Raw genomic sequence first — 22810 nt, forward strand, 5'->3', positions numbered from 1 at the left:
TCGCCCATTCGTCACCCGCGCACCTGCATATGCATGAGGGGGCGGGGTCGCGCCGCGGGGTGGGGCCGGGGGGGGCCGGGGGCGCCCGGGGCTTTAAAGGCGGTGGAGGGCGCCGCCTGCCAGCGCCCGGGCCCGGCGCGCGCCTCCCAGGGCGCCCGGGCGGCGGGGGCGCGGCGGTTCCACTAACACCTCTGGCCGAGCCCGGCGGAGCGGGGCGGGCGCCGCAAAGCGGCCTCCCCTCCGCCCGAGTTCCCGCCGGGTGTCAGGAACCAGGGGGTGGGGCGCCCCCGAGGTCGCCGCCGTAGTCCCCCTCCCATCGGTGCGCCACCGCCGTTCTCCTAGGCGTCTCAGAGGAGATAACGCCTCCTGCACAAATCAGGGCTCGGCCCCCACGCGGGGCGGGCGCGGCTCCGGGACCAGAGCGGGGCCCAGCCCCTGCTGCGCACCCCACACTTCCCCAGGGAATCTCCCCCGCGCCGCGCAGCCCCCGTCGCCTCCACGCCGGCTGCAGGGGGCGCTGCTCCCCTCCGACACCTCAGCCCCAGCCCCGCACGCCCCTGCCCTCGCCTCCACAATGCGCGTCAGTCTAGGACACAGTCAACAAATGCTCCTTGGTGCAGGCTGTGTGCCCAGCCCGACACTGGCGCGGGGGTCGCCAGGCCACGCCCTCGAGGAATGCCCAAGCCAGAGGTCCAACCTCGGGGGACGGGAAACGGGGGGATAAAGGCCGGTGGCGAACGTCCTAAGGCTGCCCAAAGAGGATCTTCCCGCTGCCCTGGTCGCCAAGACCTCACGCCCCACCCCTCTGCCATCACTTCTTTGCCGTCTTTCTGGGTGACCCTGCCTCTCCTCCGCCGGGTCAATACCAAGGGCTCCTTGTTTCCAAACATCCCATCTCCTCCACTGAGCAGGGTCCCATTCGGAGCTAGTAGTCACCTTGGTGGTTACAGATCCCCATACAGTCCAGAGGAGTCCCCTGGCACACCCCCACAATAACTGAACTATCTTCTTTCCCCCTGGCTCCTCCAGCAAATGTGCCCTGGACCCTGGGCCGGGTGCTGGCAAAATGCAGGCAGGCACAGAGCAGGACCCTCTCTGGGATGGACCAGTGCAGCCTGTGTAAAGGAACCAATGCCCCGGGAATGCCACACACACCCACACCGGGCTCACCTGCCTCGTCCCTATGTGGCAGCGCCCTCCGGGATCCAGGCCTATAGGAGCAGCGGGAGGCCCCTGAAGGGGTGGGCCGGAGTCCCCCATGCCCACTGAGAGAGCGCCCACCCCCACCTGAGCCCTAAGACACAAGCCAGGCACGGCCACACACAGACTCTCGCCAAATAAGGGAATTCGAGCTGTGTTCAGACCTTCCAGCTGCCTCCCTCCTGCAGGGCAGGGGTTCCCTGTGGAGATGCCCCTCTTGGCTCTGGCCTAAAGGCAGGTTCTTGAGTACTCCAGAGAGGGAGGACCCAAGAAGAGCTCCCAGGGCCCAGGGCTCCATCCCTGCCCATGCCCACCACCTCCCTACCCAGGGAGGCCCCCAGTGCCTCTGCCAGGCCCTCAGCCAAGCAGTGAACAAAGTAGACACAGCCCCTGCCACCCTCAAGGAGCCCCTGGTCAAGGGTGGGCAGGGGACTGAGAAAACGTAAAGCAACACACTGTAAGGCCAAGTAGACAGGGACAAAACCAGCGCGGGGGTCCCTGCTAAGACTCAGAGGGTGGGCAAGGGTAAGCCAGGTGAGGAGCTGGGAACAGCATGTGTCGAGGCCCTGGGGCCAAAGTAGCCAGACCCTAATAAGGACCTGTGAGAAAGACACAGCAGCCAACCCAAAGCTGCTGGTATGACTTCGAGTCTTCCTGTAAGACCAACGGGAAGTCACGGACTGAAAGGCGGCGGGCTTGGGCTGCATGGTGACTTACGTTTTCACAAAGATCCCTGGCTACGGGAGGGGAGGGTGCAGGGGTGAGGTCAGGGCATGGTCACAGTGCAGGTGAGAGGGGTGGTGGCAGTGGAGGGGCTGAAAAGGGGGATCCAGGGAACCATCCCTCCACATGCCCCTCTCTCGTCTACCTCCCTGGCTTTCTGCTCTGGGCCAGCTGTGGGAGGAAAGGACCCACCAGCCCGGTCCACACAGTGGCGTGGCTGACAAATGGGGCTCGCTCACGAGCGGGAGCAGTGCGTTCCAGCCGTGCCTACCCCTGCTCAGAGCTGTCTCAGCTCGGAGGCCCCCACTGAGGGATGCCTGTTCCTCCTCAAGCTCAGCCAGGCACGATTGCAGCCATCCTGGGGCCCTGCCTGCTGGACTGTCCTGCCTCAGGGGTACGGAGAGGCTGGTCTGCCCCATCTGCCTCCGTCCAGGTCCTTGGGAGTGAGATCAGTGTCCCCACAGCTCACAGCAGTACCAAGGGGTCAGTCCCCACCTCCCTGCAGGGTACAGAAGCCCCCTCCGTCTCGTGGTCCCTGTCCCCTCCTGATTCTTAGGAGCCACAGCCTGTATCTAATGGTGTGCAGGAGAGAATCAAGGTTGGGAAGGTGGCCTCGGGGAGGAGGTGGGCACTGGAGACACTGGGGAGGGGGACTGCTCCCTCCTAGGGTCCCCTGCCTGCAAGGACTTCTGCATGTGGTTTCCTGGGATGCAGCAGTGGGAAGCACTGCCCCCCATGCAGATGTCAAATAACGCACTTGTTTCCCTGGCGCAGCACCTGGCTGGGGTCAAGAGGCTGGGGACCCAGTGGGTGCCAGTGGCTCCTGCATCCATCCTTGCCAGGCCAGGCTGCTCTGACTCTCCAGGAAGGCCTCTATCATGGTCCGTGGCACTCCGCAGCCTCCCAGCTGCACCCACACCCAGCCTGGGGGGCACCCTTTCTGAATTCCCAGCATCAGGAACTCAGCCATGCTCTGAATTGGGTGCTCAGCTTGGGCTTCGGAAGGCACAGGGTGGGGCCACTCAGCCTGGCCAGAGGGCTTCAGGCCCCAGAGGGCATTCCAGGGGCCCAAACTGGGGACCAGGCTGCCTGGGGTTTGGACAGAGCCAGCTGGGCTCGGGAGTGAGCTGTGCTTCCGCCCGTGTCCTGTGGTGCTAAATATAGCGGCCAGGGAGGGGAGTTTCCGGTTACAGCCCCCCCAGTACCGGGAGATCAATGCCATCTCCATTAGGCCCAGCAGCGGTGCCTGCTGACCTGCCCCATCGGGCTGCAGATCAGATGAAGCGCTGAACTGCACCCACGTTGAGGTGCCCTGTCCCTTGCCCCCTCCCACCAAGAGCCCTCCCCAGGGTGCTTCAGAGCCACCAGACCCCCCCAGTGCCCGCCAGAGATACTCCAGGGCAGCGGGCAGCACCTGCAGGTCAGCCCAGAGGGCCAACGGAGCTGGCATGGTGGCATCAGGCCAGCTGCAGGTGAGGGAGGCAGGCAGGGGCGGCTGTGGGCTGCAGAGCTCCTGTCCTGTGGACGCTGCCCTGTTGATGTCCTGCTGGGGCCTCCTCTGGGCAGGGCAGAGCTAGGGCTAGTCAGGGCCCCTCCCCAGTGGCCGTGCCATGCTATTCCCCAGGCTGGGCTCCCGCAGGACTCCACCTGGCTCTCAGCCAGCATTTGCATACAGGTGGTGCTGCTTGAGTGGGCCCCTGCGGTACAGTCTCCTCACGGCAGCCTCAGATGCCAGGCCCACGCCAGGGCTGTCCAGCACTTGCTGCAGGCGCCCTTCTGGCCGCAGCCCAGGCCAGCAGGAGGGGAGACACCTGGATGTCCCTCCATGCTCAGTCACACAAAGCGCCTGCCTGCCTGGGGCCAGCCTGGGGCGGGGCAGGGGAGAACAGGAGGGCAGGCAGACGTTGGCCCAGCGCGAGGTGCCCCACCCCTGTCCAGGCAGGAGCCAGAGGCAAGATGCCCTGCCTCGGCTCTCACAACCAGGACTCCATCAGCCCAGGGCCTAGTCCAAGGGGATGCTGAGGCACAGAGCACAATGTCAGGTCATAGCAGAGCCCCTGGTCACTCTGTTCCACGGTCCCCATCTGCCTGTGGGGGCAGCATCTCCTGGATACTTCACAGCCCCAGTGCCAGTGGGCCATGACCCAGGCTCCTCCTGACCCATCCCCCAGGTCATTGCCCGAGGGGCTGACTGGAGGGCTTGGAGGCTCTGGGGAGGGTGGGGCAGGTCACTACCCTCAGAAAGGGTCAGGCTGGGTCCCCATTCCCTCAAAGGCACATGTCTAGTGCATGCTCCCCACCAGCTCAGCACACTGTTCACATGCAGATCCCTTACCATGTGCCTGAAATCCACACAGCTGCACAGGCGGGCAGTGGGCCTCCTGCCATCCTGGACACTCTGGGGACCGGGAGGGCAGCTCTAAGCTGCCTGCATCTTTCACAGCCCAACCCTCAGGATGGGCCAGAGGGCCAGGCCAGCAGTGTGTGGGGCAGGGGTCCTGTGGGGTTGGCAAGCCATGCCACACACAGACTGGCCGAGCCCCCACGCTGGGGTCCTGGGCCAGGCTGAGGCAGTTCTGCAGAGTGCCTAGGGCCAGGACCTGGGCTGGCACCAGGGACTCACCCACATCAAGGACACTACTGGCCTTGTGTCCCCACCACAAGCCCCCACCCCTCCTGTTGAGGCAAGCCTACAGACATTTCTGCCTGCTTTGCAAGCTGAGGGAGGACCCCTCAGACTCCCATGGCCCAGGGGGCAGGGAAGGACTATTGAGAGCCAGACCCCGGGCAGCTTTGGCTCCAGGCTCCGGGAGGGAGCACAGCCCCAGTCAGAGCGGGGAACCCCTCAGTTGCCCCAGGAGCACGGAGTGCACGCTCTCCAAATGTGCGGCCTGCAGCACTGTCCACTCCTCTTGACGTCCAAGGGCTGGCTCAGCCACCACTCCCATGGACACAGCCCATTCTGTGGTCCAGTGACCAGTGGGCCCAATCCCTGGCCTGTCACACTGCCCTCCCTGAGCATCCAGCCAGGTCAAGCCCCAGATCTCACCTCTCCTTGCCCTGTCCTGCCTCTGGCCACTCGTCCTGCGGTATCACCCCAGCCTGTCCTTATCCCTCTGCCAGCATCTGCTCTCCCAAGCGGCCACCTGCATGCCTGCAGCCAGAGGAAAGCCTAACATCCCCCAAGGCCTGTCTGGGGAAGACCCCACCCTGCACCACCCCCAGTCCTCTCCAAGCCCACCCCTGGCCACAGATCCTGAAGCCAGGGGACAGAGGTTAGAGCTATGCAAACATTTATTGGGTCTGCAAGGCAGGTGGGCAGGTGGCCAAGACTGGCCTCTGTCCAGACCACCTGGAGACTCAGTGGAGACCCAGGCGGGGGGCCACCTGGCTGAGGAACCAAAAGATACCAAAGATAACACCGAGGGTCTTGGGAATGTCAGGGTCGTCTGCGAATGCCTGAGCGCCATCCAGGGGCAGGTGCACAACCTCGGTGAGCTCACCCTCCTCAGCCAGGCCCCCACCCTGGCCGCTACGCTGGGCATCCGTCACCTCCGCATAGAACATGGTCTGGCTGGAGCCGGTCAGTCCCACTCCAGACCTACGGATTGAGACAGGGTCTGCTGAGCCACCCGTGGTGGCCCCACCAGCCACCCCTGCCCCTTCCACAGCCCCCGCCCCACCCTCTCTGCTGCACTCCTTCCAGCCCTCCGGTAGGCAGGACTCTGGGATGCCCTATCCCACCCAAGGTTCCCCAGCCACCACCAGTGTACATGCTTGTGTAACCCCTCCCCTTAAGTGGAGGAGACCTGGGAACATGCTGGGGTCCTCATTCTGTGACAAGGCTATGTTGTATACCAGAGGTGGAGGATTTTGCAGACATGGTTAAAGATCCTAATCGTGTGACTTGAATCAGTCAAAAGGGAGAGCATCCTGGGTAGGCCTGACCTAATCAGGTGAGCTCTCAAGAGAGGTTCTCCAGGGCAGAGATGGAGGAAGTCAGAGAGACACTGTCCCACTGGCCCTGCAGGCAGAGTGATCGGCCATGTGGTGAGAGGCTATGCAGCAGAGGCCTGCAAGGGCTGAGAGTCCTCTACCAACAGCCAGCAAGCAAATGGAGCCCTCAGTCCAAGCCACAGGAGCTGAATTCTGCCACAACTGTGTGAAGAGGACCCCACACCCCAGCTGAGATCGTGAATCCAGCTGACACCTTGTCTGCAGCCTAGCGAGATCCTGAGCAGAGGGCACAGCTCCCCCGTACGCAGACTCTCAATGCACGGGAACCGTGAGGCTGTCAACAGGTGTTGCCTAAAGCCACTAAGTCTGTGGCATGTTGCACTGCAGCACAGACAGCCCCTGCCTTCCACTCCTGTTGGGTCCCCAGCCAGGGCCTCCTACCCTTGGTGGACCCAACCCACTGTCCCCTCCTTCGCCAGGCTGCTGAGGCCCGTGCCAGACCCCAGTCTGCACCCAACGTCTCCAGGCTGGCTGGGAACCAAGTACAAACCCATGAGGCCTGTAAGGGACCCCACCAGGCACCTGCAGGACACGAGTTCCAGACTGGAGACAGCATGTGTCAAGGAGGCCCAGGCCTGGGAACAGGGCTCACGGCATGGCAGTGGCTAGTGGGGTGGCAGGGAGGTCCCCAGGGCCAGGCCCCTTGGTTCCAAGGTGAAGGGGTGAGAGGGAGCCCCCTCCCTCAGTGGGCAGTGTTGAGAGGAAGGTTGTTCGCAGCCAGGAGGGGACAGGCACACAGGCCAAGGGCAGTTGCCCAGACTTGCGTGGGCAGAGGTGACTGCTGGCCATGAGGATGGGGCGGCAGAGGGGCCTGGCTGCATTTTGGAATAGGAGGGGATGGGCCAGGTATGGATTTGGGGAGAAGGGAGGATCAATGGGTGTCTGGGAAAATGTGCAGGGCAAGGGAGGCCTGGTTCGCCCCAGGAGGGGTGTTGGTTGGCATAAGCCAAGGCCAGCCAGTGGCTTACAGGGTGGAGGCCACCCTCAGAGAAGGGCCTAACACAAGGGGCAGGGAGCAGATTTGGGGGCTTCCATTCCCCATCCCCAAGGCACGGGGCCCACCCAGACCAACCTCACCCCTGCTGCTTCTTCATCCTCCAGCCCCCTATCTCCCATGGACCCCTTCCTGATGGCCCGTTTCTACCAGTGGCCACACCTGCACCTTTGATGGAAGCAGGGGGTCTGTGGGGTTTCCAGCCCCGGCTTCCATTGGCTTGTGAAGGAGACAGACCGGGCCTTGGCCCAGCCCAAGAAGGAAACGCCTGGCCAAGCCGGATGCTGCTCCCTCCCAGGGCGGGCTCTCCCCTCACTCGATCCCATACTGCCTTGAGTTGGGTGCTCAATACGAGTCCCCGGCCTCCCTTGTCACCTGTGACAAGCTGTGAGTGGACTGGCTTACTTCAGGCACCACAGACAGGAAGCCACGGGCCTTGCTACAGGCTGGGTGGGCTCCGCTGTCTGTCCAGCGCCCCATCAAGCCCACAGGGACAGCTGCCCTGACCTCTACGCACCCCCACCTCTGGTCCTGCCTCCCCACAGTCACACCTTCCTCTCCAAAATGCAAATCTGAGTAGGATGCCCACTGTCCAGAGCCCTCCTTGGCTCTCCAGCACCCTCAGAATCAGGCCACAGCCCCAAGGCCCTGCCTGTGGAACCACCACAGCCAGGGCTGCTTGTCCACTCGCCTGTGGGCCTTTGTCAGCACCACGCTCAGCCAGTGAGCAAACCGGCCATCCCTATATAGGATCCGAACCCGTGGCCTTGGTGTTATCAGCACCGCACTCTACCGAGTGAGCCACGGGCCGGCCTGCCTGTGGGCCTTTGGCATGTGGCCTTCTGCCAGGACTCCACCGAGGCTCACCTCCTCCAGGAGGACCCCAAACCGTCCCCAGTGCCTCCCACCTGCCTTCCATCCTTGCCTGCCCCACTGGCCCACTAGCCAAAGCCCTAAGCAAGGTCAGGCCCCTCGGGATCCTCCCACCTCCAGTACCATGGGCTGGGAGGCCAGGGTACCACGGGCACTGCCAGCCACACTGCAGGAGAACACCTGCAGAAAACCAAGTCCTGCCTTTCACATCCAACACATTTGGCCCTTTAGCATGGAAACCCTGCCTTTAACATGGAGCCCACCCCCCAGCCAGGGGTAACCTGGGTGAGGTCCTTGGGGCTGTTGAGGAAGGAGAGCTCCAGGCCCAACACTGAGTGCCCCAAGTGCTGGGCTGAGGGATGGCAGAGATCCCTGAGCCCTTCCCCCAGAGGGAGTGGGCCCCGGCCTCTGCAGAAGGCTGCTAGAGGCTGGCGCTCGGGTTGGGGGTGCACTGTGAGACCCTCAGCTGGGGCAGGAGATGGGCTTCACCCCAACATCCTGTCCTAGGAGGGCAGCCCCAGCGGCAGGCCTCATGGGGGGCATGAGTCAGGAGGTCCTGAAACCCAGGCTCCGGCTTCTTCCCCTTCCCCAGGAGAGCCGGAGCCACCCTCCTCAGCCCAGGACTGGGCCTTTCCCCCATTCCTGGGCCACTGTCTGAGAGCAGGGCTGTGACTCACCCCCACCCCCAGCGCCCGGTGCTTAATCCCACAGGAAGTAGAGGCATCTGTCAGCAGCAGCTGCCACCCGGAGCCTGGCCCCACGCGGCTGGGGGCTGCAGGGTGGGGGCATGGGGCAGAGCATATTCCAGAAGGAGCCCCGGAGCCCCAGGTTCCGGCCTGGCTTAAGATCTGAGGCGCGTTCCATCCAACCCTCCCCCAGTCCCATGCTGAAAGACACGGAGCCGTCCATGTGCTTGCATCCCCCAGGGGATGGGGCGCTCACTCCCTCCCAGGCATCTGTCCTGTCCCTGGGCCTCACCTGTACTCAGCAACCCGGCGCAGTTCAGAGGGGACCAAGCGGTAGCCGCACTCTTCCCACGCCTCCTGGCATGCCACCTCCTCCAGCGAGAGCCCAGGCTGGTCCACGAGGCCGGCGCACAACTCAAACGTCACCCCCGCGGAGCCTGGCAGTGCCGGCTGCAGCTCTTGGGGCCCATCCAGGTCCACGGCCACCAGGGACCCTGGGAAGTGGCGCTCCACCTCGCTCGCATACACAGCTGGGTGGAGGAAGACAGACCATGGTCACAGCCATGTAGTGGCCACCTCCATGTGACCCACTCTGGACCAGAACCCCTCTCCGGGCCTCAGTTTCCCCTGGAGCCCCCTCCTCACATCTGCATTCAGACCCTCAGGACCACAGGGGCCTGAAGGTAACACTACAGAGCCCCCCTCTCCACCCCCACGCCCTACCCCAGCGTGCCTCACCTGGCCGGAACTGCTTCACCAACACCAGGCTCCTCTGAGAAGAGTTGAACATAAGAATGGCCACGCTACAAAGGGTTGGAAGTGAGGGAACAGTGCTAAGCACAGTAGCAACCCTCGCACCTCACCTCCCTGGGGCCCTGGCTCCCTTCTTCCTGTTCCCAGCATGCCTATCCCACCTCCCCCACAACAGCCCAAGAAAGTTGGGCCCCTTACTCATATGGGGAGATTGAGGCCCAGGCAGGGCCAGAGATGGCCAGAGTCACACAGTCAGGCCAGGACTTAGACATACAATATTCCAGCTGGCAGGACAGGACGGGGTGGGGGGTAGGGAGGGACACGTGGGCAGCTGGGTAGGTCACGGGTGGCAGCAGCGGAGGCCGGGTGACTGACAGGACATTCGGCCCCTGCTGGACAGCTGCCTAACAGCCAAACTCCTGGAGCCACACCGCCATCCAGCCCGTATCCACATGCTGGGGAGACAAGAGCATGAGGATGGCCTCTCCCTGCTCCAAGAGGCCCTGCTGGCCACCATGGTCCAGGCAGCCTGAGCCAGGACCTGACTCAGCCTCCGTGAAAGGAAAACCGAAGGCTGAGCCGAGAGGAGGACATTAGGAGACCACGAGAGGAGCAGAAAGATGGGGCAAGGTGGGGCCCCATCTCCCCAGGCCCCGGTGTCTGCATGGGAATCAGTCTGGGGCTTCCCCAGCAGCGAGGCCAGTCTCTCACCTGTCATGTGTCTTCATGAAGTCCCACGACTTCTGGACACCGTTCTGAAAGAGGCAGGGCAGTGGTCAGAATGGGCCAGAGGACTGCCAGCGTGGCTAGAGCTGCTCTGGGGAGCGGAGGAGGCCAGATCCTAACCAGGAAGACCTGCTCAGGGCCGGGGTCTATGGGGAGCGTGGAGCTGCAGCAGGCGGGGTGGAGGAAGTGGCCTGGGCTGGGCAGGAAGGTCAAGGACAACCTGATTCTCCAGAGGGGTGAGGCAGAAAACCAGGGCAAAGAGCAGGAAAAGGCATCCTAGTCACAGCACGAACCACCACCTGGCACAGGCTGAGTGTGAGGGGCTGCAAGGAGGTATATGCTGTCACCAAGTGTGGAAAGGACCATGGACATGATGCCTCATCAGCAGGGCACAGAGCATCCCAAGTGGGCAGAGCAGAAGTCAGGTATCTACTGCTGGAGTTCCCTCGGGCCACGGGACAGAAGCAGACAGGACAGGAGGGGCCAGCACCAGGAAAAGCTGGGGCAGGGTGGCACCCAAGCTAGGTGAGAGATCACACCTCAGGACGTGGTGATTCAATGTGGTGCCTGAACAGTGGGACCCCCTCCCCGTCCCCAGCATGGTTTCAGGCTCACGCTGTCTCCTGCGCATCCCGTAGCCCTGCTGTTCTGCCCCTTCCCTCCACCCTCTTGCTCCCCCACCCTGCCCCAGCAGGCTCCCAGGACCCTGGGCAGCATTCAGTGAACGGAGGAAGCAGGGCCTGCTGGGGCAGACAGGACCATTGCCAGTGGGGATCTGGGTATGAGGCAGGTGGTAGGAGGAGCCCCAAATCCCAACAGCTGGATACCACTGGGCAAGACAGGATCCCATCTGGGGGCTGGACGAGGGCCCTAGGGCCCTTCCCTGTTGGCTACCATCTCCAGCATGCTTGGCCCATCTGCCACTTGGTCCGAGTAGGCCCTGAGGCCCTGGCCAATTGCTTGCCCCATGCTGGGGGATCTTTCCAGACCATGAAATGGACATAGGCCCGAGCACCAGAGACACAAAAAGTGCATCTGGGGTTGCAGAAGAGGGAGGACACTAACGGACAGCCTCCGTGAGGACTTCCTGGAGGAGGTGACATTCCAGGGAAGGGCATTCCAGGCAGGGTCTAAGGAGAGTTAGCAATATCTGCCTGAGCTTGCTCTGGAGGCAGAGGTGTCCTGGGAGGGGTAGTAGCAGCCTGGGTTTCCAAGGGGAGGGGACAGCTGATGTCCTGAGCAAGTCAGGCTGCCCAGGAGGCCACTGAGGCACCGCCTCCGCAAGGCAAGTCCAGGCCTGCCTGAAATCCGGCCATCCCGGGGCCAGCCACCCACCCAAAACAGGCTTCAGGGAAGACCTGCCCCCCCACCTCCCTGTAGTCTGCCATGAGCCTGCTGTCCTCCCCCGCCCCCCGCGTTGACTGTCTCAGTGTCATCCCATGGTGGTCTCAGGGACCCTCTCAGCTCAAGACCAAAAACTTTATCAGACCCTTAGGTCCAGCCAGGGTGAGGTGTAGTAGAAAATCCAGAGAGGCGCTCTGAGGCCCTGGGAAGGAGGCACCAATCTGGGGCGTAAACATGGCCCCATCCCCTCAGAGCCACAAGGTCCCCTGCCTTTGGGCTGTCTGTCTGTCCACCAGGCCTTCCCAGCAAGATGTGGCAAATAACCAAGGGCTGCAGATGCCCCTTGGTGGCATACACTGCCCAGTCTATGTCCCTCGGACCCTGAGGGAATGCTGCCCCAGCCCCCCAGCTGTCCACCATAGCCTGCCGCCAGCACCAGCTCAGCTGTGGTGACCCGCGCCCATCAGTGGAAATGCACTGGTGGGCTGCCCACGAGGCTGCGCAGGCTGCCCTGCGGCACTTCACAGGAGGCAGAAGACAGAGCACTGCGGTGGGCACCTGCCTGGCCCACCCTGCACCCACCTGCTGCCCCCAGAACCTCAGCCCTTGGGGGCTGTGCAGCCACAATCAGGTACTCCCACGTCCACCAGTCCCCCTGCCGCAGGCCAACATCAAGGAAAAGGGCAGCGGTCCAATGTCCCCACCCTCTGTCTCTCAACTGACTCCAGCTGCCCCCCAGGCCAGCACTGCCAACTTGGCTTCATCCTGGACAGAGGAATTCCCTGTCCTTCGGAGCCAACAGGACTACCGCAACAGGGGAAGTGAGGGCCACAGGGCTGGGGTCAAGAGAGCTTCACGGAGTTGGCCAGAGACAAGGGCCTGGGTGTGACGGAGAAGGAAGGATGCTCCAGGCGCAGGCAGGCAGAGGGGCACCAACGACCTGGACCACCTGATCTGACCCGGAGCCTCAATAAGGAGCAGTACTGGCTGTGGCTGGGAAGTCTGCAGAGAAATGGCGTGGAGGGACTCTAGCAGGAGGCCATACGCCGGGTGCAGGCGGAGCCAGCACACAGCAGGTGGGGGTCCTACCCAGACAGGGGGGACATGGAGAGGCGTTTAGGAGGAAGACCGCTACGGCTCAGTAAATCACTAGATAGGGTGGCGGGAGGAGGCCAAGGAATATTTCTACTCTGTGCCCAGTGCCAAGCCAGGCAGCATGGCCTTGCTGTCCCAGGTGTCCTTGGCTCTTGAAGAATCCAAGGAGATGCCCCCCCCCCCCGCAAGCCCCGCCAGGAGGAAGCCCGCCTTGAGAGGCTCCCTTTCTTGCCTCTGCCCTCCCAGCCTCTGCGCCCCATTCTCCTTTCTCCTCTGCCCAGCTATCTCCTCCCTCAAGTCACAGCATAAAAGCCACCCCCTCCAGGAAGCCTTCCTTCCCTAATCCCCAGGGCAACCAATGAGTCTCACTGCAAAAGGGGACAGATGGCGAGGGCAGGAAGGGCCCGGGCCCAGCAATACTTCCTCGAAGGGATGAGTGGTCCCCGTCGGATGTCCATCTCTCCGTCCCGCCGGGCGGGTGCGGGGTGCCGGGCAGGGGGCGTGGTCTGGGGAGGGGAGGGGCCCGCGGCGGGGCGGGGCGAGCGGGGCGGGGCGAGCGGGGCGGGGCGGGCCGGGGCGGGGCGAGCGGGCCGCGGGCGCGGGCGGCGGCCTCACCTGGCGGTAGTGCAGCGTGAGCGGCCGCAGGAAGGGCGAGTCGGCGCAGCGGGCCACGGCCGCCCCCTCGATGCGCTCCATGGCGGCGCGCGTGTCAGAGTCCTCCCCGGACACGAGCCGGCGGACGCGTGACTGCGGCTCTGGGCATGCCCAGTGCGCGCGGGGCGGGGACGGCGGGGATGGCGGGGACGGCGCGGCCGGGCGGGGGCGGGGCGGCGGCGCAGCGGGTGCGAGCAGGGCCGGGCCGGGCACGGCGTTTGGGCGGGACGTGGGACCCCTTGGTGGGCTGAGCGAGGGCTTCGGGGTGCGGAGACCCCCGTGCGGGGTCGGGGCCGAGGGCCTGCAGCTCTGGCGGGAGACGAGCCGAGCGCACGCTTTCCCCCTCCGGGCCTTGACCGCAACCCCGGGATTAGGTCGGCGGGGGCGGGGCGGCCCCGGGGTCACGGCTGCCGAGCGGAGCCGGGCGACAGCAGGAGAACTCGGGGCTGCGCGCGGTAGGGGAGTGTAGACACCTTTCCAAGCCGATCGGAAGAGACGGCTCTGGAAGGAGGGCCAGGCCAGAGGGGCTGCAGAGAGAGGACGGCAGAGCCGCGCCCTCCCCTCGCCGTTCCTGGGGGAGGGGAGCTGGGGGCTGGCTTTACCTGTGCACCTGCCCATTTGGGAGGAGCCGCCAGTCTGTCTCTGGGGCTGTCCCTCTTCCAAGAAGTCCTGCCCCCTGACACCCAGCCCTTGCTGTGGAAGGGCCCCAGGCAGCTGGAATTCTCCCTTGGGGTTAGATCCCAAGGACCCCCTCCAAATGCCACCACTGTCTCCCCAGGGATAGGTAAAAACGGTGGGGCGGGGAGCTGAGTCCCCCAGCTGTCTCTGAGCCCTGACCTACGCCCGCTCTCAGAACTCTGGCCCCAGGGGGGTGGCCCAAGTGGGGCTGGACACCTGGACGTGAAATTGACTCCCATGTTCCTGTCAACTATGGCAATGTAACAAAGCACCCCAAAACTTAGTGACTCGAAGCCCCCATTCGTTAGTATCTCTCCCCGAGTGTGGATTGCCCCAGCTCAGTGAGGCAGCTCTGCCTGAGGTCTCTCTGTAGTTGTAATCAGGTTTCAGCCGGGACTGGAGTCATCTGAAGGCCACACAGGGTGGACCGGCCAGGATGGTTCTCCCCGTCTCTAGCACCTCGGTTGGGTGGCTGGAACAGCTGAGGGCTGGCTTGAGCCTCCTCACAGTATGGTTTTCTCAGGTCAGGTGAAGCTGTTAGGCTTCTTATGACCCGACCTGGGATGTCATCAGGTGTCATTTCTGCCGCATCCTGTAGGTCAGAAAGAAATCCTGGGCCAGCCAAATTCAAGGAGAGGGGACGTCACAAGGTCTTAACACTGGGAAGCGTGGTGCCTACGCCGTCATCCAAGACACTATCACCCCTTGCCTCCCGTCACTCTGTAGGGGCTGTGTTTCCCAGCTTTGGCCTGACCACCTAGTGTCCCAGGGGCCAGAGAGCCCGCCAACCCACCCACCAGAGAGCCCATCAGGAAGCCAGCCCACCCCACCCAACGGCCAGGGGGTCCCTTCCTCCTGTGCACGCAGCTCCCTCCCTGAGCCCAGGCCACTTCCTGCTTGTGGTTGTGTGGAGGAGGAGGGCAGATCACAGGCTAAGGCAAGGGCACGGGCATGGCCCCACGGGCCGGGGAGCCGCCTGCCCTCAGCCAGCCCACCTGGGCCTGCCAAGCAGGACGCCCAGTGAGGCGCACCTGGGAAAGCCAGCAGCTCCCCACAGCACTCTTTTCCTCATACTGGGACCAGGGAGTGACGTTTTCCTCCTAACCCAAGCTGAGGTGGCTCGCAGTGTAGATTGCAGAGTGCGTGTGTCACAATATCAGCAAGGTGCCGCTGCTGTGGGAGTGGCCTGGCAGGTCCTCAGAAAGCGAAGCATAGAATTGCCCTCTGGCCCAGCAAGTCCACTTCCAGGTGTACACCCAAAGGAATCAAAAAGAGGGACTCAAACAGGTACCTGTAATAGCAACACTGTACACAGTAGCCAAAGGTGGAAACAACCCAGGTCCATCACTAGATGCATGGATAAAGAAAATGTGGTATAGATATACAAGGGACTGTTAGCCATAAAAAGGAGTGGAATCTGATACCTGCTACAGGGTGGATGAAGCTCAATGTTATGCTGAGTGAACCAAGGCAGACACAAAAGGTCATATATGTGATATGGGTCGAGTTGTGTCCCCCAGAGTTTCACGTATTAGTCCCCCCTGTGACAGCGTTGAGGGTGGGAAGTCCTGCTATGGTAATTGAAAGGTGGGGCCTTTAAGAGGTGAACAAAGGGCTGGCTGGTTAGCTCAGTTGGGAGAGCGCGGTGCTGGGAACACCAAGGTCAAGGCTCCGGGTCCCCATACTGGCCAGCCACCAAAAAAAAAAAAAAAAAAGGGGGGTGATTAGATTGTGAGGATCATGCCCTAGTGCATGGATTGATCCACTTCTGGAGTAATAAGTTGATGGGTTAATGGTGGTCAAGGGCGTGGTTCTGATGGCTTTATAAGGAGAGCAGGAGAGCAGGTCAGCTGTCTTGCTCAGGCCACTCACCATGGGATGTCGTGTGTGGCTGCAGACTCACCATCCACCAACCAGGCTCTCACCAGATATGTTCCCTGGAGTTTGGATTTCCCAGCCTCTGAAACTGTAAAGAATAAACTTTATTTCTTTATAAATTCCTCAGTCTTGGGTATATTTTTATAAGCAAGAGACGGACTAATACAATATGATTCTGTTTATTGAAATGTCCATAACAGATAAATCTATAGAGACAGAAAACAGGCTAGGATTGCCTGGAGCGGGAGGTGGGACAGGAGAATGGAGAATGGTTGCTTAACGGGAACTGGGTTTCCTTTTGGGGTGAAGAAAATGTTCTGGAACTAGATAATGTTCTGGTGGCGGTTGCACGATCTTATGAATGTACTGAATGCTGCTGAGGGCTGGCCACTTAGCTCAGCTGGTCAGAGCGCTGTGTTGGGAACACTAAGGTCAAGGGTTCGGCTCCCTGTACCAGTCACCCACAATAAAGAAAAAAAGCCACTGAAGCGCACCCTGTAAAACAGTGGTGTGAATTTCAGTTCAATTTTTTTAAAAAAGAAAAACATACATCAGTGAAACTGTTGGGAACATTCCATGCTGGCTTGGCCACCCAGCCCCAGCTGTCCACAAGCTCTGGGGCCCTCCCGTTAGGCCAGGGCCATGCCACCAGGGCACTATCCACACACACTGTAAACGGGGAGCTGGGGACAGAATGGGCGAGTTGCTCAGAGATGGAAACGTAGGACAGACAGAGGAAGTCAGACGCTTTCACCCAGTGCCTACTGTGTGCAGGGTGCTCAGACTGGGGGTTCAGGGCAGGCCCTGCAGGCTTGAAGTCACAGGGAGTTAGGACAAGGATGCCAAGAGGTAGATAGACGAGGGGCTGGGGTGGGGGGACAGCCTCACTGAGGACGCAATGTTCCCCAGAGACCTGAAGGACTGAGGAGGAGGAAGGAAGACTGTCCTGACGGGGAGGCCAAGGCTGGGAGGCCGCGCTTGGTGCTTCCCCCAAGGGCGCTGGGAGCCATGGAAGGTCAAGGTGAGCAGGAGGTCACGGCAGCTGCATGTCGCTGGGGGAACAGGAGATGGTAGGTCAAGGGGCTTCAGCTGGCTGTCGTCCAGAGTGGTGGCAGTTGCAGGAGAGGAGGAGCCTGGGTGGGGGAGAGGACACAGTGGGGCCCAGGGGCCCGAGCCACGGGGGAGACCCTGTTGAGCCACACACAGACACCACATGGTGGGGCCACAGTGAGCGGGGCTGAGAAAACCCAGGGTTCCCCAAGCAGAGCCCAGGAACAGCAGTGCAGGTGGGCTGAGTGGGTACCAGTGGCCATCCAGAGTGCACCCAGGAGGTCCCCTAGGGACACTCAGCTCCTTCCCCTTTCGCTGTCCCACCTGGCCCCCGAGAGTCCTCCCACCCGAGTCTTGCCTCTTTAGGGGAGTGTTCACACTTGGTTTCCTGAAAGAGTCCCACCTCCAGTGACCTGTTCTCCTCTGGGCAGCAGGATGAGATCCCTTCCTCGGGGCACCTCGGGGTTCAGCAGTTCAATCCCCTGTAGGATCCGCGTCTCCAGCGGTTCTCTGGGACTGCTCCTGCCTCCGGCTTCCTGTGCCCCTACCTTTTTGTGTTTTAATCAGCCTCTTTCAGGTCCTTCTTCTCTGGTCTGTCCATCGGTCCCACCCAGAACAGGTGGGCACCTGGCGCCCATCTCTTCTGGGGCTGTGAGCTGATGCCCCAGGGAGTGGAACAGTAGATGGCGGTGGTGGTGACACCACAGCCAGCTGCACGTCGCTGTGGCATTCTGGCCCTACTACCCAGGGTCTGCAGGAGCTGGCAGTGGTCCGTGGTGCCAGGAACGGGGGCCCTGTCTGCCCACCTGCCACGTTCTGCCTTGTGGACAGTTCTCACCTGGTCTTGCACCCTCTGTCGGTCTGTTTGTTCTTGACTATCTCAGGGGAATATGGACACAATAGAGAGATGCGCGTGTGTGTGCACGCGTGTGCACACATGTGATAACGTGCCTGTGAGCCAGTGTGCATCAGTGCACGTGTATTCTGGGTGTCCCCCGTGATACCCCATGGCCCTCAGCTTGGGAGCGAGTCCCCAGAATGGGCTGGGGGAGCTGGGGGCACCTGGGGCAGGTGAGGCCAGGGTGGGGGGTCGTGGAGAAGGGGCTGTGGGGCCACTTCCCAGCCCAGCAGAAACCACCTCTCCAGAGAGTGGGCTTTGGCCAGTGCCCTCTGGTGTGTCAGGGGAGGGAGCTGGCCCAGCTGGAGCAGGGGATAGCCAGGATCTGGGGCCAAAGGCTTGAGGGGCAGAACTCAGACATGAGGTGGCTCTGGAGTGGCCCAGGGCAGGGAACATGGCCAGAGGTGGAAGACATGGTCACCTCCAACTCCTCCTCAGCCTGGACACCCAGGCTCCACCATGGAGCTTGCTGAGCTGGGAAAGTAGTGTCCAGGACAAGGGGGCTTCCTCCTACCCCCGCCTCGGCCCCCATCCCAGCCCCTGACCTCAGTTGGACTGACCCAGCCCCTGCCTCTGGTAACCCCTAACCCCACTTTGTGGACGTGCTGTGTCACCTGGGGCTGGTGGCTGGACCAAGGCCCCACATTCCCCACCTCTAGGCGCCCCTGGGTCTCGAAGGGAAACAGCTCAGTCCAGAGTCCAGCACCGGCAGGAGCCCCAGCCCCCGTTGCACAGTGAGCCCACCCGGAAAGCACTAGCCCACGGAACAATGCCCTTCGTGTGACAGACTTTCCCCTCTGTGAGAGAAAATAGAGCTTAATAGAATGGCGACTTCCTGCATTTGTGCCTGTGTCTGAAGGGGTGATTCACGCAGAGACCTCCCACAAAGAGAGGGCCCTGTGGAGCCCCAGCCCACACCCCCAGGCCTGGGTCCCAGAGGGCCCCTCCCCACCCCCAGGCCCCCCAGGGCCAGGCAAGGGTCTGCCGGCCACCCTCTGAGCCCCTACCCTCCCGGACTGCAGCTCCACCCCAGCAGTCTGAACACAGGCTGAGGGGCCAGAGCTGCACAGGCATCAATGGGGCTGGCAGACGGCATGGGGGGCTTCCTGAGGAGGGGCCCAGATTAGAGTGCTAACAGCTCTGTGCAGCTAGTGGGGACTGAAGCTGCTTGGGGGACAGGAGGTCTAAGGGCAGAGTGCTCAGGGGGTCCCTGCCCCAGAGAAGTCAGGAATGGGGTGCCTGAGGGCTTGGATGCCAAGGGGTGCTGTGCCATGGGTAGGCCACGGGTACCAGGACAGAGGCAGCAGAGGAATGGACCGGGTGCGAGGGGAGAGTGTGGAGACCACAGGGCACGGGGCAGGGGAGTGCCCCTGGACATGGGGAAGCCAAGTGGTGACAGCCGATGAGGGCCACCATGCAGGGGCTGCAGCTGAATTTACCAGCAGGTCCTGGGTTCAGTGTGATCCTGAGTGGCCCAGGGAGTGGGGACAGTCCCTCACGGTAGAGGACTTTGAGGGCACCCCCAGGGTCCCCTTTTGGAGCAGAGGTTTGGGGCAGAGCCCCAGGGGGAGATCTGACACCTGCACCCCCTGCTGGGAGGGTGTCCCCAGACTAGGGTGAAGGACAGACGCACGACAATGCTGCTGATCCTCCCTGTCCAATCTTTGTGACCCCACACCCGACAGCACAGCTGCTGCTCCCATCCGTCCCCCTGTGTTCCGGGAGAATCCCACAACGCAATTGTCCAGCTCTGCGACCTTCCTCGGTGGCACCCAGCCCCTGCCAGGCCATCTCCCCAGCTCTGTTTCAACCTCTGTGTAGTCCCCAGCGCTGAGGGGCTCATGCCACCCACGAGGCAGCTCAGTGACCACCTCCAGCCCACTGCCCCTGGGCTGCCCCTCCAGCCCTGGTCTTCCGGTTCTTGCCCCAGCTGACCTCTTTCTTCTATCATCTGCGCTTTCCCTTAGGAGCCTCACAGCACAAAGGGCTGGCGGGACCGCCTTGCTCTTGGGGACACACATGGCCCTTCTCTGGGCCTTCCTGCCACCAGGTGTGGGCTGTGAGAGGCGGCCCAGCTGCCCAGCTCTGGATCCGCATGGTGTTGGCATTGAGGCCTGGCTGCCTAGGTCTCAGGCTCTTCCCACCCAGCCCTCCGACCTCCCCTCCTTTCCCAGGGGGTCCCTGCATCATGTTCTGGGCTCTCCCTGCTTCTCTAGCTCCCCCACTAAATGTCTTCCACATGAGATCCCGACTTGACTTCCACTTTTCAGAAGACCTGAACTAACACAGGGGATTCAAGTTCAGGCCCCTACCACCCTCTCCTAAACCTTACGGCCTCCACAGTTCCCTGGTGGGGGCCCAGGCCCTCCAGGAACACTTGCTGCCATCTGTAAGGAGCCTGTAAGTTCCACCACTATATAGATGCTCCCCCTCTGAACCTCCTTTCATCTGCACAAAACCCCATGTCATGGCTAAGGAGGCTCAGAAACTTGCCCCAGGGACAAGGAGCCGGGCTGGGGTGGCCATCAGCTTGCCAGGAGCCTTCCTGGGTTCATAGGGAGAAACTGAGGGTAGGGGTGCCGAACACCATGTGCCAGCCATTCCCAATCCCACTGCTCAGTGAGCTGGAGGGCATGGGAAGACCCTCTCTACCCCCAGGGAGGCCTGCCACCCCCATTTCCCAGACACCTCTCTGGCTGCCTTCTTCATGGGCTCTGTCCATGGAAGTCTGGCCAGCTTCTGGCAGCCTCTGGCAACAGTGGTGGCAGCAACAGTGGGTGGTCAGGCATAGTGGTGGTGATGATGGTGGCAGGAATCCAGCTTGTGGGGACACAGCAACCATGGGCTCCTCCAGCCTTTCCAAGCCCTTCATTACCAACTCCTCATGTTAAATTCTGCTTTTTGAGATACCTGTGGCAGTTTCTGTTTTCTGATTGAGTTGCACTGAGTCATGAGAGGGCTTTGCAGGGTGGGCAGTGTGCGAGCAGCAGAGAAAGGACTCTCAAGGGACTCCAGGGCACTGTTACAGACCTGCACGCAGGTGGGAAAGTGAGCAGAGGCCGTGACCCTCCTACCCCAACTGGCTCGGTGGCCTCAGGTGCAGTGCTGAGGACCAACTCCCCTCTCCCACCAGCTCCCACACACCCCACTCCCAGCTGTGGGAGAGCACAGGACCAAAGCCTGGCCAATCAGAGTGCTGGCTGGAGCCTGGTGAGTGGGCAGCCGTGGAGCAGAGGGGACCAGGAGCAGGGAGGCCTGGTGTGGGCCCCGGGGACTGCAGGCAGCAGGCCAGGAGCACGGCAGAGCCAGGGGAAGGAGGGACAGGAAGCCTGGCCACGGCAGCTCCCTCTCCCCAGGTCCAGGGTAGGTCCTCCTGCACGGGAGGCAGGGGGATAGGGTTCCACCGCCTGAAACGAGTGCCGCCTGATGCTGTTCACCTCGTTGAGCCTGTCACCCTGCCAGGGCTCGGAGGAAGCCAGCAGACCTGGGCGGGGCACCCTCTGTCTGAGGACCTTCCTCCCCTCCCTCTGCCCCTCCCCCAGCTCCACAGGACCATCTCAGGAGCGCGGGCCCCGCCACCGCCCCCCTAGGGGCCGACATCCCGGCTCATCCGCGCGCCCTGCAGGCCGCAGGTGACACCCAGAAGGAGCGGGCCGAGCGGGGACCCCAGCCTCGCACCCCCAGCCCCGGGCCCGGGGCGGGTCCACCGCAGCCTCCCACCCGGGCTGGGCCGGCCTCCGCGTCTGGGCCCGGGCTCGGAGGGTTTCCTGCCCGCCCCCAGCTCAGCCCTGCAGGAAGTGGCCGCCTCCTGAACAAAGGGACCGGCGGACAATGGCCATTGAATTGGGCCGGGGCGCTCGCGCAGGGACAGGCCGCCAGGTGCCCGCGCCGATAAGACCCTGCTCCGCGGCGCCCTGCGCGGGGGCGGACGCTCGGCCCGGCCCGGCCCTCCCCGGCCTCCGCGGACGCGGCCCGGGCTCCGGGCTCCGGGCTCCGGGACCTCGGCGGCCGGGAGCGCCGGGCTCGGCTCGGCCGCGCGGGGGCGGTGCCGCGAGCCAGCCGCGGGCCAATGGGGAGCCGGCGCGCCCTCCCCGGCCACTCGGCGACCAATCCCGGGAGCCGGCCCCGGCCCCCGCGGAGGACGCCGCGCTCGGGAGCGGGCGTGACGCGCGGTATTTCCCCGCGGAAAGCCCGGGACGTCATAGGGTCCGGGACGTCCGCGCTCTGCTGCGCCGCCTTCGCGTGGTCCTGGGTGGGACGACAGCCCGGAAGGCCGGCCCGTGGCCTTCTGAGCGGGAGGGTCCCCGGCGGCTCTCCGTGCCCGGGGGCGGCCCCGTCCTCACGCCCGCGAGGGGCTGCCCCAGGCACAGCACCCTCCGCCGCAGGGCCGCCGGGAGGGACAGGCCACGCTCCTGCTCACCCGGACCCTGCAGGACTGTCCGGGCGGCCTCCTGCGGATGCTCCTTGGGGATTCCTCCTCTCCCCGGGGCCCTGGGCAGCTCTGGGTGTGCAGAGGCCGGACCGTGGCAGCCAGCTCCAAGTGAAGAGTCGCCCCCCTTCCCAGGCCTGAGCCATGGAGTTGAGATCAGGAGCCAGCCCCGTGGTGGCTCTGGGGGCCCAGGTGCACCTCGTCTCCACCCTAATCTGGGAGGCTCTGTGAGTGGGGCAGGCACAGAGCTGTAATTAGGGCAAGTGGCAGGGTGTGTGTGTCCGGGCAGGGGAAGTTGTTCCTGCGTCTTCCTGGAGGAGCCCAGCACCTGGCTGCCCAGGATTAGAGAGTCACGGGGGAGTGGGAGGGGACAGAAGTCAGCCTAGGGCTGGGGGCTGAGGATGGGGGCAAGAACTAGAGGTTTGGGGAAACCGAGGCCGACCTTTTCTTCCTGGGCAGGATGAGGTGGCCCAGGCTCACTTCCGGTCCTGGAAGGCCCCAGGCAGACTCCAGCCCACAGTGCTTCCTCCTGGCTTTATTCCTGCCAGCTGGCAGGCCCTTCCCTCAAGAAGCCCCTGGCCAGCTGGGAGCCGCCCCAGGACAGGGATGACACAGGTGTGCAGTCAGGACAGAGGGACGCTGGCTAACTGCAGGGACCCAGGAGAGGGGCCATGAGGTGGGGAGAGCTAGCAAGGAAGGCTTCTTGGGGGAAGTGACACTGTGTTGACTTTGCCAGAGGAGGAGGGGACACAGAAAAGGCACAGCAGGTGGAAAGAGTGGCAGGGGTACAGACCAGAGTCAGGGGACAGCCT

At 63.0% G+C, this 22810-nt stretch overlaps 1 protein-coding gene across 1 annotated transcript; it reads right to left on the reverse strand.

Moving 5' to 3' along the window:
• Nucleotides 1–5199: 5199 nt before the first annotated feature.
• NUDT14 (nudix hydrolase 14) lies at nucleotides 5200–13166 on the reverse strand. Its single transcript, XM_063091556.1, has 5 exons — nucleotides 13027–13166; nucleotides 9958–10001; nucleotides 9232–9296; nucleotides 8786–9023; nucleotides 5200–5524 (listed from the first exon to the last, which is right to left on the reverse strand). The coding sequence occupies exons 1-5, from the start codon at nucleotides 13105–13107 to the stop codon at nucleotides 5284–5286; spliced, it is 669 nt and encodes a 222-aa protein (XP_062947626.1). The 5' UTR covers nucleotides 13108–13166; the 3' UTR covers nucleotides 5200–5283.
• Between the last annotated feature and the right edge of the window lie 9644 nt (nucleotides 13167–22810).

Source organism: Cynocephalus volans, chromosome 3 (genome assembly GCF_027409185.1).
Source record: "Cynocephalus volans isolate mCynVol1 chromosome 3, mCynVol1.pri, whole genome shotgun sequence".
In the NCBI taxonomy this organism is placed as follows: Eukaryota; Metazoa; Chordata; class Mammalia; order Dermoptera; family Cynocephalidae; genus Cynocephalus; species Cynocephalus volans.

What these genes read in the sequence shown, in the direction of transcription:
- NUDT14 (XM_063091556.1), bottom strand. Translation starts at nt 13,107, where the DNA reads ATGGAGCGCATCGAGGGGGCGGCCGTGGCCCGCTGCGCCGACTCGCCC. An exon ending in TTCATGAAGACACATGACAG is followed by an intron (nt 9,297 to 9,957) that starts GTGAGAGACTGG and finishes AACCCTTTGTAG; the next exon opens with CGTGGCCATTCTTATGTTCA. An exon ending in GGTGAAGCAGTTCCGGCCAG is followed by an intron (nt 9,024 to 9,231) that starts GTGAGGCACGCT and finishes TCCTCCACCCAG; the next exon opens with CTGTGTATGCGAGCGAGGTG.